The sequence below is a fragment of the Phyllostomus discolor genome, chromosome 4 (assembly GCF_004126475.2).
Source record: "Phyllostomus discolor isolate MPI-MPIP mPhyDis1 chromosome 4, mPhyDis1.pri.v3, whole genome shotgun sequence".
Taxonomy (NCBI): domain Eukaryota; kingdom Metazoa; phylum Chordata; class Mammalia; order Chiroptera; family Phyllostomidae; genus Phyllostomus; species Phyllostomus discolor.
Genome location: NC_040906.2, coordinates 22726329 through 22741944, shown reverse-complemented (window position 1 = coordinate 22741944; position 15616 = coordinate 22726329). Strand labels below are relative to the sequence as shown.

The window sequence follows — 15616 nt, the reverse complement described above, 5'->3', positions numbered from 1 at the left end:
AGGACATACACTAATAGAAGCATAAAAAGATGATTTGGACTCTTATATGCTTTGTTACATTTTATTAACATTTAAAACCATCAAATTGTTTGGCTTGAGCATAAAGAGTTTAATGTGTTCACTGCTTTTATATCCTTTTTCCTTGTACAAGTCTTTCTACTGAGATATAATTCACATACCATACGACTCACCCTTTTAAAGCGTACAATTCAGGGGTCATTAGCATACGCACACAGCTGTGCAACCATCACCACTATCTAACTCCGGGACATTTGCATCGGCCCCAAAGGAAGGCCTGGACCGTCAGCCGTCACCCCGTCATTCCGCTCTCCTCCCCAGGCCCCGGCAACCACTCACCCGCTCTCTATGTCCGTGGATTTGCCTGCTCTGGGCACTTCATTCAAATAGATGATAAAATACATATCTTTTCCGTCTGCTTTTTCTCAGCATGATGTTTTCTAGGTGCACTCCTGTTGCCTATGTGTTAGTACTGTACTCCTTTTTATGGCCAAGTAACATTCCATTGTATGGACATCAACATTTTGTTTACCTTGTTCATCAGGTGATGAATATTTGGGTTGTTTCCACTCTTTGGCTGTCATGAGTATGCATGTATTAAGTGTTAAAGTGGACACGTGTTTTCAACTCTGTGGGTATATGTCTAGGAGTAGAATTGCTGGGCCACGTGGTAACCACTGAATTCCTCGAGGGGCCGCCAGCCTGGTTTTCCACCACAGAGGCTGTACCCCTTCACATTCCCACCAGCAACGGGTGAGAGCTCTGATTTCTCTACATCCTTGCCAACAGTTGTTATTGTCCTGGAATATCTTTTTCTACTAACTTTATTTTTTCCATTCTGAAGAGAAATTAATCAATAATCAAGGCTTGAAAGAAAACTACCCCAGGGTGGCTGAATTCAGCGCCCAGACCATGATCAACAGAGACCCCTCCCCAGGGAGGGAGCAGAAATGAAATGGCCCCTCTGGGCACTCACCTGCTGCAGATCGGCGAGCGAGTACAGGTGGATTTGTTGGAGGAGGTACTCTCTGGGGAAAATTCTGAAAACAAGGACAGAAACCCAGATGAACTATGGTGCTGCCACATGACGCATTTTCTCCTGATAAGTTTCAAAGTCTCATTCAAGGTCCCTTTCGTCTGCCTTCTCCCCTTCCCACCTATACTGCTCCTCCTACCCTCTGGAAAATCTGTAATAAGACCTTTTCCCAGATATTTTTCTTCCTAACACACATCGTGAGACAGGAGTAAAAGTCTGCTCCTTGATTTCTACCGTAATCTGAGGTGCTGTTGGTACTGTGGAGTGGTCCGGGCCCAAGGGCCAGAGCACTCTGTTTTCTTGTACCAGCTGTGCCCCTAACAAGCTGCGCCACCTCAGGCGAGTCACAAAACCTCCTTCAGCTTCTTCACTGTTGAATGAAGTTGACTGAACTCCATTCTCTGAATCTTTCCAGCTCCATTATTCTATGCCTAATTTAATAGATTCTGGAGTTGAGAAAAATAATGGGGCTGGAAGCCTGTGTGTCTTCTGTCTGGAGGCTTCTACAGGTTTCATTAGCAGGGACAGTAGTGCTCAACATCACATCGGTGAGCTGTCCTCTTACACGCACGGTGAGGATAAATTTCAGACGCTAGGTACAAATGGGAATAATGGAACAAAATAGCTCAAATTGGGATTCCCTGACAAAGTCCCATGTCTTTTGCTGCTGTCAATTCGTAGCATCTGGGTAAACGACAGTGAGTGAACTAAAAACAAACAAACAATAGATTATGGATAGAGACAGGTACCGAAGAGTGGATGGTCACAAAACAACACTACACGCATACAACAAAACTCATGGTTATAACATTTTCTCTCTTTATCTTACATGGTACTATGCATTTTTCTGGTGTCCTAAATGAAACCAGAAACATTTTGTAACCACACATTTTGTAACATTTATGACTATCCACTAGGAGAGTGCCAGGCACTAGGAAGACAATTAGGAGTAGGATGAACCTAGTATCTGAGTTCGAGAAGCATGATGTCAAGTGAGGGAACAGTACGTGAACTGATAATTGCAATACAGTGTGGTCGGTTATTGAAAGAGAGTAATGTGTGGGCATTCATTTCTGGAATGGTCGAACATGGTGGATCCCAACCCTGGCTGTCTATTAGAATTACTTGGGGAGCTTTTAGAAAATAACAGGGCACAAGCATGGGTAGAACCCAGAAATCAGTGTTAAACAAGACACAAACTCTCCTGATAATTAGTGCAGCCAGAGTTCATAGCCACTGACCTAATATCCGTCCTGCTCACTAGGACATTCATTATTCAGTCTTTTAGTTAAGTATGCGTTACTTGACAAATCTAGAGATTAAGTCATTCCTCCTCCTGTTACCCAGCTTCCCCTAATATAACATTTTATACAACTATGATATCAAAACTACAAAATGAACTATTATGTAAATTATAGATCTCATTCAGATTTCACCAATCATATCACTACATATTCAGGACTGGATCCTTGAACAAAGGATCCAATCCTGAATACAACATTGCATTTATAGATTAAAAAAAAAATACTGTAGTCCACCCTTATCCGTGGTTTTACTCCCTATAGTTTCAGTAACCTGCAGTTCAAAAATATTAAATGGAACACTGTAGGAATAATTCATAAGTTTTAAACTGCACACCGATCTAAGCAGTGTGATACAATCTCACACTGTCCTGCTCTGTCCCACCTGGGATGTAAGCCATCCTTTGCCCAGCACACCCACACTGTATGTGTTAACCATCCTTCACTCACTTAGTAGCTGTCTTGGTTATCAGACTAACTGTGGCAGTACCTCAGTGCTTGTGTTAAGTAGCCCTTATTTTACTATTGTAATTGTTCTATGTTATGACTGGCTATTGCTGTTGGTGTCTTACTATGCCTAATCTATAAATTAAACTGTATCACAGGCATGTATGCATGGGAAACAACATGGTATGTAGGGTTCAGTACTGTCTATGGTTTCAGACATCCTTTTAGGGGTGCCGGAACATACCCATTGTGGTTAAAGTGGGGACTACTGTATACATATATTTAAGCATCTGCAAGAAGACTGGAGACACAAACATATGTGCAAAAAGGAAACACAGGACACAGTATCTCAGCGGGACTACGAGGACAGCGATGCATGATGATCTAATGCAGGGCCAGAGGAGGTGCGAGCCCGGCTGCCCGGGGGGCGTGATCCTTCCCAAAGGTGACTGCTTCTTCAATGAAATCCCTTTGCAGGTGAAATGAAAGCAAGGTGGCAGCAGAGCTGATAAATGGAGACAGTGAACCAGGTGAATAGGCTGGCAAATCATTTCAAAATTAGCATTGCCTCTTCTGTTGCTTTGTACAAACATAGGTCAGAGAGGGTTAGAAGAAGGAAGGCAACTAAAATGAACTATAGCAGGGACAAATGCAGGTAGCCTGTCTATAATGTTTTGTTACTTAAAGTTCTTTGTGCTCCCAAATCCCAAAATTCTATGACTGAGAGCATAAAGGATATAAGAATTATTTATAAGTTTACAAACCAAATCATGCTGGTATTCTTTTAGTAGAGTACCAGAGCCATTCAGTTGTCCAGTCAACAAACACTCATTGAGTGCCGAAAATAAGCCAGGTGTTGTGCTAACTGCTGGTGGATATGTCAATGAGCACATCTGATGAGCAATAAAGGCAATACCCAGGTTTTTAAAAAAAATTTTTAAGGTGTAGTTGACATATACCATTACATTATACAGGGTAGGTATGCAAAATACAGAGTTCATTCTTATATTATTATTAATGATTGTATTATTTTCCATACAAACAACTATAAACCTACTTTTGCCCACCCTGTATTAGTAATAGGTGTATAACATAGTGATTTGATATTTGTATGCAGTGTGGAATAATCACCACAGTAGGTCTAGTTAACATCCGTCACATACGCAAAACAGTATCATGAACTACAGTCGCCGTGTGGCCCATTGCGTCCACGGCTCATTTCATTACTGGACATTTCTACCTTCTGACCCCCTTCACCCACTCCTCCACACGTCTGGCAACCACCAATCTCTTCTCTGTATCTATGTTTGGCTTCTTTGGTCTTTGTTTTTCGATTCCACAGGTAAGTGAGATCACATGGTATTTTTCTTTCTCTGTTTGACTCATTTCCCTTAGCATAACCTCGTCAAGGTCCATCCATGTTGTTGCGAATGGAAAGAAGAAATTTCATTCTTTTTTATGGCTGAATAATATTCTGTTGTGTATATACACTGCATTTTCTAATTGTTTCTATAACTATTGTAAATAATTTAATTGTTTCCATACTACCAAATAATAATTGTTTCCATAACTATTATAACTATTCCATAGCTATTGTAAATAATGCTGCGATAAACATGGGGTTGCATATATTTTTTCATTTTCTTCAAATGAATACCTAGGAGTGAAATTGCTGGATTAACCTCCATACTGTTTTCCACAGTGGCTGCACCGACAGTAAACATTCCCACCAACAGTAAACAAGAGTTCCCTTTTTTCCACTTCCTCACCAACACTTTTTTTTACTTTTGATAATGAGCATTCTAACAGGTATGAGGCAAATGAAATAACAAGTATTTTGTTTTGGTTTTGATTGTCTTCCCTGATGATCAGTGATATGGAGTACTTTCTCATGTACCTGTTGGCCCTTTGTACGTCTTCTGTGCAAAGATGACTATTGAGAGTTTCTGCCTGTTGTTTAATCAGGTTGTCTGGTGTTTTGTTATTGAAAGGTATACATTCTTTATATTCTGTATTTTGAATATTAACCCCTTACCAGCTCTGTGATTTGCAATTATTTTCTCCCAGTCAGTAGGTTGCCTTTACATTTTGTTGGTGGTTTGCTGTGCAGAAGGTTTTCATTTGTTTATTTTTGCTTTTGTTGCTTTCTGTGCCAGATTCAAAAAATCACAGCCAAGTCCTGGGTTAAGAAGCTTGTCCCCCAGTTTCCTTCTTTTGCGTGTGGCTGTCCAGTTCTTCCAGCACCATTTATGCAAGAGCCTGTCCATTCGCCATTGTGTATTCTTGGCTCTTCGGTTGTAAATGAAATTACCATAGGTCTGTGGTTTTATTTCTGAGCTTTTTCTTACGAGGCTGGGCCCTCCTTGCTTCCAAATAGTTGATTATTCTTCTTCTCACAATAACCAACCAACTCGGGGCACAGTCAGCTCTAGTATTTCACCAGCATTATTTGTACAGCTAAAGTTAGCTATGCATTTACTTAGTGTTTCTGTGTGCGTAAGTATATTTCACAAGGGTTTGTTTTCTCTCTCTCTCTTAGAAGTATATTTCACAAGGGTTTGTTTTCTCTCTCTCTCTTAGAAACTCTTTAGGAGTTTCTAAGCCCCTCCGGCAGCACCTTATCTGCTGTCTCCTCTCTATCCCTCTGCAGGGTCTGATGCTGTAATTCACACGAGGTCAGTCATAACAGACATAAAGGACTGGGAAATGCAATATATACAGAGAAGATAAAGGAACTGAGCTTATTGTGTCTGGAGAAGATGCTCTGTCCAGATTTAGTGGTGGCTGTAAAAAACAGAGATATTTAGTACAGATAATGCCAGTCAGCTTTTTTCTCTCTCTGGAGGATGGATATTGTAGCATTGAAGTCAAATATGAGAATAAATTTCCTGAGAGGGAAGACTGAGAGGTATTAAAATGTGTCTCTTACAGTGATGCCTTTTCATGTAAGTAAAAGAAGAAAAAGATATTCTGCAGCTATTTAGAGGTAGAGACATACTCTTCTGCTTAGAGGAGGTTAGGGTTTTGAAGGCAGAGTCAGATAACTTATGGCTGCCAGCTATCAGTTTCTTCGTCTTCCCCATGCCTTCCTCTTCAAGGTACACTGAATTTGCAAGACATTCTCTGAATATCTTCCTTAGGCGGACCATCCATAGGGTAAATAATGACTTAAAAGCCAAGCCCAGAAAAACCTCAGCAACCTCCCATGTGGGGGGTGTCAAGGGAATTTTCCCTACTGTGGCTTAGATGTGAAAGTTGGCTCTCTGGATAGCTGCTCTTTAGGGAAGGGATGGGACAAGTAGGGACTCCCTGGGGCCAGGTCCCCTTAAACCCTGAGCAGTGGAAGGGGTTGTGGAGGACCCGCAAGCCCAAGGCGTGCTCAGCTGGCACCAAGCTGCCTGAGCAGATCTGACTCGGGGAGGAAGAGGCTCTGCAGGAGACACAGAGATAAACATGGGCCGCTTCAGGGACGGCCTGGGAAGCCTTTCCTGTCTGGGAGGCAAAGTTTGGCGCCCCTTTAACAAAGTCAGGTCGGCATTAATTTTTACTATTAATGTATTCAGGAAAGAATGGATGATGACGTGCATTGTTTGTCAGAAAACAGATGTGATCATATCTCCCATGAACTTAATACAAATAAAGTCCAGCTTTATGACCTCTGTGAGTTGTCACCACAATGAAAACCTAGGATCAGGACCTAAGATCAGCATATCTTTCACTGCAACAGCAGGCGGTGGGTACATGACCTGGGAAAGGCATTGCGCTAGGCCCTGGAGATTTGGAGCCCAAGAGGAGTGTTTTATTTATTTTTATAGTCAAGTTTCTTTTTAAAGATTTTATTTATTTATTTATTTGTTTATTTGTTTGTTTGTTTATTTATTTGAGAGGGGAAGGGAGGGAGAAAGAGAGAGAGAGTAACATCAATGTGTGGTTGCTTCTCATGTGGCCCCCACTGGTGACCTGGCCTGCAACCCAGGCACGTGCCCTGACTGGGAATCAAACCTGCGATGCTTTGGTTTGCAGCCCGTGCTCAATTCACTGAGTTATGCCAGCCAGGGCCCAAGAGGAGTTTTTTAAATATCAGGGACTACGTAGGCCAGTGGGGTGAACAGACAAGTAAGGAGCGGTTCCAGTTTACAAGTACAGTGCTGATCTGTAGTCATGCGTGCAGGGTGAGAGAAGCCTGCAGAATGCGTGGTCAGGAAAGGCCTCAGAGAACCGACAAGTCCAAGTTAATCTGAGTGAGTGGAAGGATGGGCATTCCAGGTGGAGGGAGAAGGTGGGTAGGAGCGGAGAGGCCAGAGGGAGAATAAGGCTCTCAGAGAACCGGCCGCCTATGTAGATGAAGGAGCTGTCCATGTGTACACTCTGGGGTGGGGAAACTGCAGGGTGCGAGCTTAGAAAGGCAGGATGTAGCCAGACATGAGAGGCCTTGAATGCCCCAAAATAGACGGGGTGCCATAAAAGTGCCTCCGGCAGGAGAATGACAGGGCTGGATTCGCACCTGTAAAAGAACAATGTCAGCAGAACGGGAAGAGGGCAGGAGAAGGAAAGGATGGATGATTTGGGGGGTAAACTAGATGAGAAATGATGGGGGCCTGAACAGCATTTAAACGGTTGCCCGGGGTTCAAGGGAAATGCACAGGTCATGGTGACTCACCGGAAGTGCTGGCCAGGAAGGACTTTGGGATTACTCACAGTTTTCCAGCTAGGTGCAGTCAGTAAATGGCAGTTCCGTTTACTGACATGGGGACAAGGACGAGGAGCTGTGTTTGGGGAGAAAGGTAGCTCGGCTGTCAGGGCAGAGGACTGGAAGTGTTGGTGAGACGGCCAAGTAGAGCTGTCCAGAGTCAGCAAGGGGATTTCCCTGCCCCCTGCCTACAGGTGTGGGTGTAGCCATGAGAATGAATCATAGCCCAGGACAGCCCATGTTAGGGAAATGGAAAACACGGGACCCTGGCAGAACAGTGCTGTTTAAGGAGTAGCTGCAGGAAGGAGACTGGGAAGGAACAGCTTGTTAGGGAGGAGAAAGAGCAGAAGAGGGAGTGTCAGGGAAATCAGGGAAGGAGAGAATTTCAACAAGGAAGAAGAGGGTCAATGGCAGCAAAGGCAGCGGAGAGGTCAACTAACATGGGGAAGACTCTCACGAGGTCTGAGAAGTCTGCTGGATTTGGCAGAGGGAATTCACGAGTGACCTCGGGCAGATGGTTAGGGGAGGAAGATGGAAACCAGACTGCAGAGGGGCGAAGGGCTGATGACTCTTGTAAGAAGCGAACTTGCAAGGAAAGGAGAGAAACTGGGCCACAGCTAAAAAAGGATGTAGGACTAAGAGAGGATTCTTTTCTTAAATGTGGGAGAGACTTGGACATATTTACATGATAAAATAGAGAAGCCAGTGTAGAAACAGAAGCTGCAGATACAAACGTCGTGATAACTGAGAGGGAGCCTGGGCCTGGAAAGGCCTCAGGGAAATGGGATGGGGACCAGCTGGAAGTGCTTCCAAATACACACGCACCCTGCATTTTCTTAATTGAAATGCTTCAAGGTTTTACTAAAATGTGAAAAGGCAATTACTGATTCCCCCAGTGCTCCTCCAAACTCCAACGTATCGGGAAGCGAAAGCAGCACACTGACGGAGGCGGAGGCGGAGGCGCTCCGCCTTAGCGGAGTCTGGAAAGCAGGGTCCCTGCCGCAGTGCGGCGCGGCCTTTTGTTTCCCGGTGAGGCTGCTGTGTTTGGGATTTTCTGTCCATTAAGTGACCTCACTGCGCTGCAAGCCTATTAATCATCGCGTCTGACAGCATTTCTTCAGCAGGCCGGCCACGAGGACAGCGTGCTCATGCCAGCGCAAGTTCATCTGGTCGGTACTGACACAGGGGCCGAAGGGCAGACGTGAGGAGAGCCAACTCTGCATTCCGCTCACCTGCCCCTGGCGGGTGGCACTCTCACGTCCTCTGATGCCGATGAACAAGGAAGAAAGCTGCTAAAGGGTCATGAAAACCAAGTAGCACAGTCATTTCTAGTGCCAACGTTTTCTATTTTATCACTTTTAGAATTGCCTGACACACCGAGAAGATAGCTTAGGCTTCATTATAGATTGCTCTAATGAGAAAGGTGAGGAAGGATGAAAATTAAGGGAAAAGATCATACATGATTCAGAGCCCGTATATTAGGCAGCTGGTACTTGAGGTTAAAAATGCAGAGATAATTGCCTATGAAATCAAAGCCAGGAGTCTTTACAAAAAAGGTAGGGGGTCCTCATTCCATTTTGTACCAGGACACTGAGTCAAATACATCAAGACCCATTTAACCTGACTAATTTCTGAGAACTTCGACTCAGCTTCCACCAGGCCCTGATGCTGGATGAGAGAAGGGGGACAGGTCGGACTCTGAAGTAGGCAGACCCTTTGCAGGACTTTAATAGGTTCAATAATATCACCATTTCCCTGAAGCTCAGTTCTCAGAGCTGCACAACTGGCAGCAAAGAAACCAATGATTAAAATGGAAAGAAAAAAGTTTGCTGTGGAAATATCACAACACATGTAATAGGCTTTAAAGAAAAGGCCTCCCCTCTTTCCCCTCCCCCCTCCTCCCTGCCACACACTAAATCTAAAACATAATACAACACCGAAGGAAATCCTCCAATTCTGATCCTAAATTATAAAGGTCTATAGGAAGAATATGGTGCACAAGGAATCATATAAGAGGAAAATCATTTATTCATGTATTATTACTGTGCTTTCCAAGAACACATGCTCCAGGGTAGGTAATTTGTACCTGGAGCTGAGAGCCTCCGTGTCTTTCCTTTGGAGGGCACAGGCACCCACACGGAGATCAGCAAAAAGCGCTGTGAAGCATCCCCAGGGAGATGCAATTTGGTGTTCCTGATACGAGCTGCAAACTCTTCCTGAAATAGTTACATTAGCCTGGATGTGGACAAGACGCATATGTCCAGCCATGCTCCTGGCTAATGGAAAAACAATTTGAAATCAAAGGCAGATATTTTGATAGCAACCCGTGTGGAAGAAACAAACTTCAATCATTTTTCTAGATAACTCATTTTGCTAATCTCATTGGATGAAAAAGTGGCAAGATTGTATCAGATATTATATCCGGGTAGATGATTACAGGAAATAAGGGTCTCTCTTACCGGCTCATTCAGAAATTGTGCTTAAATTTCTTAGCAACAGTCTCCCTGGAGTAGAAATACTTGGGAAGTAATTTTGGTTGTGATTATTCTGGGGTCTGATTATAAGAGCAACAGATTATAACAGTTATTGTAGCTCCTACCTCAAATTCTTAGGATATTTTTTAACAGTTCCAAGAATATAACCCTTTTCCTGCAATAAGTTTTATATTTTGTTGTTTCTTAGAAAACAATTTTAGATAATTTATGTTTCATTTAATCTCAGAGTATGATAAAATCACTTTCTAACTTTCTGAAGGGTTTCTCAGTAAATACAAAGCTATGTGTATATTATAGTGAAATTAATATATAACTTGCCAGGGTTATTTTTTCAAAATTTACTTATCTGTTAAGTTTTGAAAGACACTGTCAGGCTGCGAACCAAAGTGTTGCAGGTTCGATTCCCAGTCAGGGCACATGCCTGGGTTACAGGCCATGGCCCCCAGCAACCACACATTGATGTCTCTCTCTCTCTCTTTCTCCCTCCCTTCCCTCTCTAAAAATAAATACAAATAAAATCTTTTAAAAAAAGATGCAACCATTAAAAAAAAAGAAAGACACTGTCTTTTTTTTAGAGAGTCTGTAGGTCCCATCTAGAGTGTTGATATTGGTATTTTTATAATTTGCTAAATGAGATCTCTAGAGAAAATGAGAGAGGAAGAGCTATTGGGAGATCAGGAGGTTAGATGACTTGAAAACCCTAGTTCTAGAAGTCATCCGAAGGAAAAGGAATTCTTGATGTAGAATGAGAATGACTGCTTTCAAAAAGTATCAAAGAGGCATCCTGGGTTTCAGTAGTTTCTGAGTCCTGATAGGTTCATGCAGCTAATCTGGTCAGACTAAAGCCTCAGCTGCCGCTAATGACACTTTTAATTAGCTAACCTGAAAACCAGCCACAAAGGCTGGAAAATATTAAACCTTACAGAAAATATGAGTTGTATTCATTTACTGAACTTAAAAGAGGGTTATATATGTACTCGGAAGTGCTAATAATTACTGGTCCTTAACGAGACTAACTTTGTGATAATATTGTTGCTAAAATGGGTTTATACCTCTAAAATTCAACATTAACCAGACTGTTGGCTACTAACTGCACCTCTGTACCTCAGATTTCAGTCAGAAGGTGTTCCTCACATGCTGCTCAGGGGTGCAGCAAGTCCAGTTGGCACAGCCTATGTTTTAAGAATGAGGCTACCCCAAGAGATACACTCTTAACAAGCCGGCCTTCTCAATGAAGTGTATTCAATCCAGAACAGTGTGCATCTTTTCTCTCCTGTAACAGAAATCCCTCCACCTAATACAGCTGACTTTTGGGGGAAGGGGTTGAGGTAGGGGACAAGAGATGGCATTGCTCTGAAATGGTCTCTCCCAGCTAATTTATTATTAGCCCATGCAGTCTTCTGTTGGGTACACTGAATAACATCCTCATTTCCTTCTTCCGAGGTCAATAATATATAGGTCTGCTCACACAGCAATACATCATTTTCACTCAGTGGTTCATGATACTTTCGCCAAACAGTTACCGGCATAAAAAGATACAATATACTAAGGGAAGCAATTGGGTTAAAAGAAGGATATTCTGTATGAAGCTCAGAGGAAAAAGTCTCAAAGGGTATACCACCACAGTGGTAGAATAATGTGGGCCTTTCTTAAATGCTTTGGTTTTCTATGATGAGCAGTATTTCTTTCTTTGTAATAAGAAAAAAATAAGTTTGACCAAATTTAGTGGGTAGAATCTTGGTGCTAGTACTTTATTCATTTAATTAATTTGTTTGGCAAATATTTATTAGTGCCCACTCTATGTCAGGTATGGTCCAGGGCCTGGGGATGCAGCAGTGAACAAGAGATACAAAGCCTTGCCCCTCTGCAGCTTATGTCTGGTGGGCAGAGCAGGGCCACTGCCTATGGCGGAGCAGGTGGAGCAAAGCACAACCTCCATACCTACACTAAAGGGCCTGCGAGAGGAAGACAGACAAAATAAAATACCACATCAGGTGGGGATAAGCTGAAAAGAAATAAGCACAGTAAATGTGTGACAATGGTTGCAATTTTTTTCATTTGAATTTTTTCAGATTAATGAAAAAATTCATTTTCATTTATTTTTCAATTACAATTGGCATACAATATTATATTAGCTTCAAGTATACATAGTGATTAAGCAGTACATCCTTTACAAAGTAGTTACCCCGTAAGTCTGACACCCACTTGCCACCCATATAGTTATTATTGACTCTATTCCCTATGTCATACTTGACATCCCCATGCCTATTCATTGGTTGCAATTTTAAAGAAAGTGGTCAAGAATGCATCATTAAGGTGAGTTGAGTAAAGACATGAAGGAGGTAAGGAAGTAAGCTTTGCGGTTATCTGGGGAAAGTAGAAAGTATAGAATTCATGTAGATGCCTGCTAGGCGTGCTCAACAGAAAGGCCAGTGTGACCGGAACAGGGTAAATGAGAAGGGAGGTGGCGAGAAGAGGGCAGAGAGGTAGCAGGGAACGAGACCACGTGGAACCTTGGCTTTTACTCAGAGCAGGAGGGGAGGCCATTAGATAGTTTGGATCAGGGGTAATGTCATCCAGTCTACACGTCCACTCTCACCGTGCTCTTCAGAACAGACTGAAGGGGGAGACCGGTTACTGCAATGATTCAGGGGAAATACTTCAGGGGAAAGACAGTGGCTCGGCCCTGGGTGGCAGCAGTGGAAGTGGTGACGAGCAAATATATTCTGAAGGTGAAGCTGACAGGATTTGCTGATGGATTGGATGTGGACTGTGAGAGAAAGGAGTTTGCTCTGAACACCTGGACGGATGGCAGTGCCGTGAAGCCAGATGGGGGAGTCTGCGGGAGGGAGGATTTGTAATGGGAGTGGAGGCGGGGATATCAGGACCTCAGTTTTGGACACATTAATAGGCGTCCCAAGGACACTTCAACCTTTGAACTTAGCTTCCCTCCAGTGAACTCCCTAGAAAGACTGCTCTCCCTGGGGTAACAGCAGAAGGCGTGGAAGGGGAATCCTGGTAAATCAGGTGACATTTATGGGGACTCCTCTAAGAGCTTAGCAAGATGCTAAATTTTCCTTGAAGGAAGCAGCAGCAATGAAACTCTTGCAACACACACGCACACTCACTTTTTTTCTGGTAATCACCAGGATAAACAATGTTAATAAAAACAGCAATCTTTTGATGGATGTCTCTCATTGTTCAGTAAAGCTGGTATGTCATTGAGAAGTAATGCTGGATAGAAGTATAATTTCAAATAAAATGTGAAACCAAAGACAGGAAGGTGGTTTAGAAGGTAGAAGAATGACATTTCATATTCTCTTGAGACTCCCAATTAAGCTGTTAAGTTGCTTCAGAACCGTCTGAGCCAAGTGGGACCAATGCTTCGCCCACATCGACACAATTCTGCTCTGAGCAACTGGGAGAATAGGCTTAAGGTTGCCTATTAGCCACAACTAGTGTTGGAGAAAATCTAATTTTAAATTTATATCATAATAGAAACTTTGGACTCACCAGGCAACCCAAGTCCCCAAATCACATTTTGATAGAGAACAGGAAATGCTCAGGCACCCACATTAATTTCTAAAATGCTTTCCCTGGATTGGATGATTGCGCTTTACTCAGAAGAGACAATATGACTTAAATCAAGATTTCTGAAAAGCTAGTCCAAACAGCTGGTGTCAGTCTGGTGAAGTTTTTAGCAGTGCAAGGTAAAATGAGGGAAAAAAAAAGAGTAGTAGAATACATTTAAATATATTTGACTTTTTAAAAAGCTATTCAATTTCTGAGGTTGTTTGCCTAAATGTATTTTTAGTGTTACTATGTTCTTTTATGAAATGATAGTGAGAAACAGGTGGTGATGTTTAAGCTTGTTTTGGCTATAGACATATATAAGATAGCCCTATAGATAGCTACACATTTTTTGTTTTAAATGAGCAGGTCTGTGAAATGCAAAGGCCTGGTAAACGCTGACTAGAGAAAATGAACTCGCGAGTGCTAAGCCAGCCGTCACTCCTTCCCCTCCAAGGCTGCCTGCACTGGCAGGGCGCACAGGGTGCCGGGGTCAGCCACCCCACCTTCCCGCTCGTGGGACAGTACCGTGTGCCACCTCCCTGCCCTCCTTCACACTCCCCTAATGACCTCAGTCAAGACTTCAAGAGAATTCCAAGTAATTCCTCTTTTTTTTTTTAAAGATTTTATTTATTTATTTTTAGACAGAGGGGAAGGAAGGGAGAAAGAGAGGGAGAGAAACAACAATGTGTGGTTGCCTCTCATGTGCCCCCCACTGGGGACCTGGCTCTCAACCCAGGTATGTGCTCTGGACTAAAAATCAAACCAGTGACCCTCTGATTCACAGGTTGGCACTCAACCACTGAGCCACACCAGCCAGGGCACAAGTAGTTCCTCTTAAGGGTCTGGAGACCTCTGGATATCACCATCACCAATAATGAGCGTGCCTGGGAAAGCAGCAGCGATCTGAGTGGTAGAAAACCGGTAGGCCCACTGCTTACTAGCTCTGTCGCCTCAGGCAAGTCATACAGCATCTCAAAGTGACAGTTCTTTCTCTTCTTCCTGAATACCCTCTGCCCTAGCCATAAGGGCTGTTGTAAAGAACAAATAACATATTTACAGGAAAGTATTTCTTAATTGAGAAAATCATCATCATCTTACACAGGCACAGGCACCAACATAAACAAATGAAATAGGCCGGGGGTAAGAAAAACGGCAGCGATGAGTTTGATACCGACTGCCGCTGTGTCTCAGGAGACGACAGGGCACGGAAACTAAGGCAGAGTAGGGTGTCTAGTGTCTCCAGCTGATGGCTGCTCTCCAGGAATGAGGGACGCCTGGCAGAACCAGACCGCCTGACTTCCTAAGAGCAGCCAGAGGGCTAGTCTCATGTTGTATGTTCATGAAAACTCCTGATTATTTAATGTTTGCCACCATGTCAACAATTTTAAAAACCTGGTGCATCCGTCTCTGACAGGCCACACCAAACACATCTGAGGGCCAGACCTGGCCCCGGGGCGCTCGTTTGTGACTTCTGATCCACCCACGTATCCGACTGCTCCGAGCTCAGTGGGAGACCCAGGGCTGCGGCCTCTGCCCGTTCTTCTCGGGGGCCTTCCCAAAGGGCTGCTGAGCCTCATGTCCTGCCGGCGCTAAGGTTTTCCACCAAGTTCTCCATGCACCTTCACGTGTGGACACTGTAAATAATTCCTCTCGTGAAAAGCTAGCTAGGCCTTGAACCAGTCCCGTGGGGTCGCCATCTGGGAGGCCTCAGAAACAGTGAGTTGTCAGCACTGTAAACATTTTAGACTTCGGGGCAGACACTGACTTTTTCTAAACTAATCACCTCTGCCAGTCAAGATCTGCCGCAGGAGTTCAAGAACAAGGCGTTCATTTAACAACAATAACAAAAACAGTGAGGATGAAAACTGGACGGCCATCATAATGAAAGGCCTAAAAGCAAACTGTGACTTCCCTAATAAGGCGACGACCACGGTTGGCTCCCTGGCGGTCGAGCGCCGATACAATTAATCAGTCTGTTTTCAGTTTTCTCACGACAGCAATATTAACAGTTTGCTTTATTCTGTTTATACGGTGCTGACAAGTCTTCAGCATGTTG

At 43.4% G+C, this 15616-nt stretch overlaps 1 protein-coding gene across 2 annotated transcripts in view; it reads right to left on the bottom strand.

Moving 5' to 3' along the window:
• PLEKHM3 (pleckstrin homology domain containing M3) overlaps positions 1 to 15616 on the bottom strand; it is a 171725-nt gene that overhangs the window by 81349 nt on the left and 74760 nt on the right. For both annotated transcript variants that reach the window (XM_036022966.1, XM_028509277.2), the window contains exon 6: positions 995 to 1058. In XM_036022966.1, the coding sequence (XP_035878859.1) occupies positions 995 to 1058 (64 nt within the window). The remainder of the gene's footprint in view (positions 1 to 994; positions 1059 to 15616) is intronic.